The 1,634-nt window shown below is 38.9% G+C and overlaps 1 protein-coding gene across 1 annotated transcript in view; it reads right to left on the reverse strand.

The window, feature by feature from the left end:
* The window catches only part of FRAS1 (Fraser extracellular matrix complex subunit 1), a 516,919-nt gene that overhangs the window by 2,520 nt on the left and 512,765 nt on the right, over positions 1-1,634 (reverse strand). Inside the window, exon 72 of the mRNA XM_012557480.1 lies at positions 206-352. Coding sequence (XP_012412934.1) covers positions 206-352 — 147 coding nt within the window. The remainder of the gene's footprint in view (positions 1-205; positions 353-1,634) is intronic.

The raw sequence follows: 1,634 nt of genomic DNA on the forward strand, positions 1-1,634 counted from the left end.
ATTAAAGAATTTTATCATTGCTTTGGTCAATTGGGGATGGACAGTGAAAATTTTGGGTGAGTGACAAGCTTAATAACAACAAAAAACACCTGCCAGCAAGAATGCTATAAAAAGAAACTGGCAGTCCAGAGATGATGCAGTAATCCTTTCTGCAGCCTTTAAAGTGGACTTGTCCCTCTGCTTCTATTCTTCTCACCCAACTCACCTTGTAGAGTGCATCTACTTTCAGAGTAAATCCATCCACTCCTGGCATGGTGCTGACCACATGGAAATCAGGTAACTCAGAGGCAAAGTGGGCCTCAAAAGGCACATCATGGAAGTATTTATCAGTTACCTCTGGCTGACTGCGGTCCTAGAATTTCAAGAAAAAAGAGATGCAAGATTTATCATGATGGAACCACTTCACTGGTTGGTAACAGTCATGGGAGGGGAGAGGTACTCTCAACTCCTGCTTTAGGTTGCATCAGGAGAGTATATATTGCAGAGCCCTCCCTGTAAATCTGTAAAATGGGCAACTACTGCCCTCTTCATAGGCAGGGGTGTCACTTGGTGGTTTCTGTGATCTCAAAAGACCAAGAGTAGGACAGCCTAAACCATTCTCAACTTTTTGGTCTCAGGACCATTTAACTAGTTGCTGTGGAGTTGATTCTGACTCATGGCGACCCCATATGTGTCAGAGTAGGATTATACTCCATAGGGTTTTCAACAGCTGATTTTTCAGAAGTAGATCACCAGGCCTTTCTTCTGGGGCATCTCTGGGTGGGCTGGAACCGCTGAACTTTCAGTTAGCAGCTGAGCATGCTAACCATTTGCACCACCCAGGGACTCCCAGGATGATTTACACACTTAAAAATCAAGGATCCCAAAAAGTTTTGTTTATATCTGTCAATACTTACTGTATTAAAAATTAAAACTGAGATGTTAAAAAATATTAATTCATTGAAAAATAATAAAATCGTTACCCTAAATAACCTATTTTTAAAAGAAAATACCTATATTCACCTCCTCCCCTCCAAAAAAAGGTAGTACTGTTTCACATTTTTACAAATCTCTGGAAAAGAACTGGATTCTCATAACTGCTTCTGCATTTAGTCAGTTGTGTGTAATATGTTGTTTTGGTTGACGTATATGAAGAAAATCTGGCCTCACACAGCTAAGTAGTTTTAAAAAGGGAGGAATATAATAACTTTCTTAGATAATTCTACATATTATTTTTTATATTATATCAAAACTCGACAAATGGCAGTTTTTAAAAGATTAGTTACAATGTATAATCTGAAACTGTGTCAATAAACTTTTGATACTCTCTGCACTTAGGAGGGAATGAGTGAAAAAGGCAAACATTGTTTTAATATTATTATATAAGTAGTTTTGATCTGTGGACTCCATAAAAGATTCTTGGGATCATTCAGGGGTCTCCGGACCATACTTTTAGGAACACTGGCTTAGATTCTTTTCTTCCTAGCCAGCTACCATCTAGTTGACTCTGACTCATAGCAACTGCTTTTGTCAGAGTAGAACTGTGCTTCAAAGGATTTTCAATATCTGATTTTTCAGAAGTAGATCACCAGGCCTTTCTTCCGAGGTGCCTCTAGATGGACTTGCATCTAACTTTTCGGTTAGCAGCCAAGAGC

This window comes from Trichechus manatus, unplaced genomic scaffold, assembly GCF_000243295.1.
Source record: "Trichechus manatus latirostris isolate Lorelei unplaced genomic scaffold, TriManLat1.0 scaffold00105, whole genome shotgun sequence".
Classification (NCBI taxonomy): domain Eukaryota; kingdom Metazoa; phylum Chordata; class Mammalia; order Sirenia; family Trichechidae; genus Trichechus; species Trichechus manatus.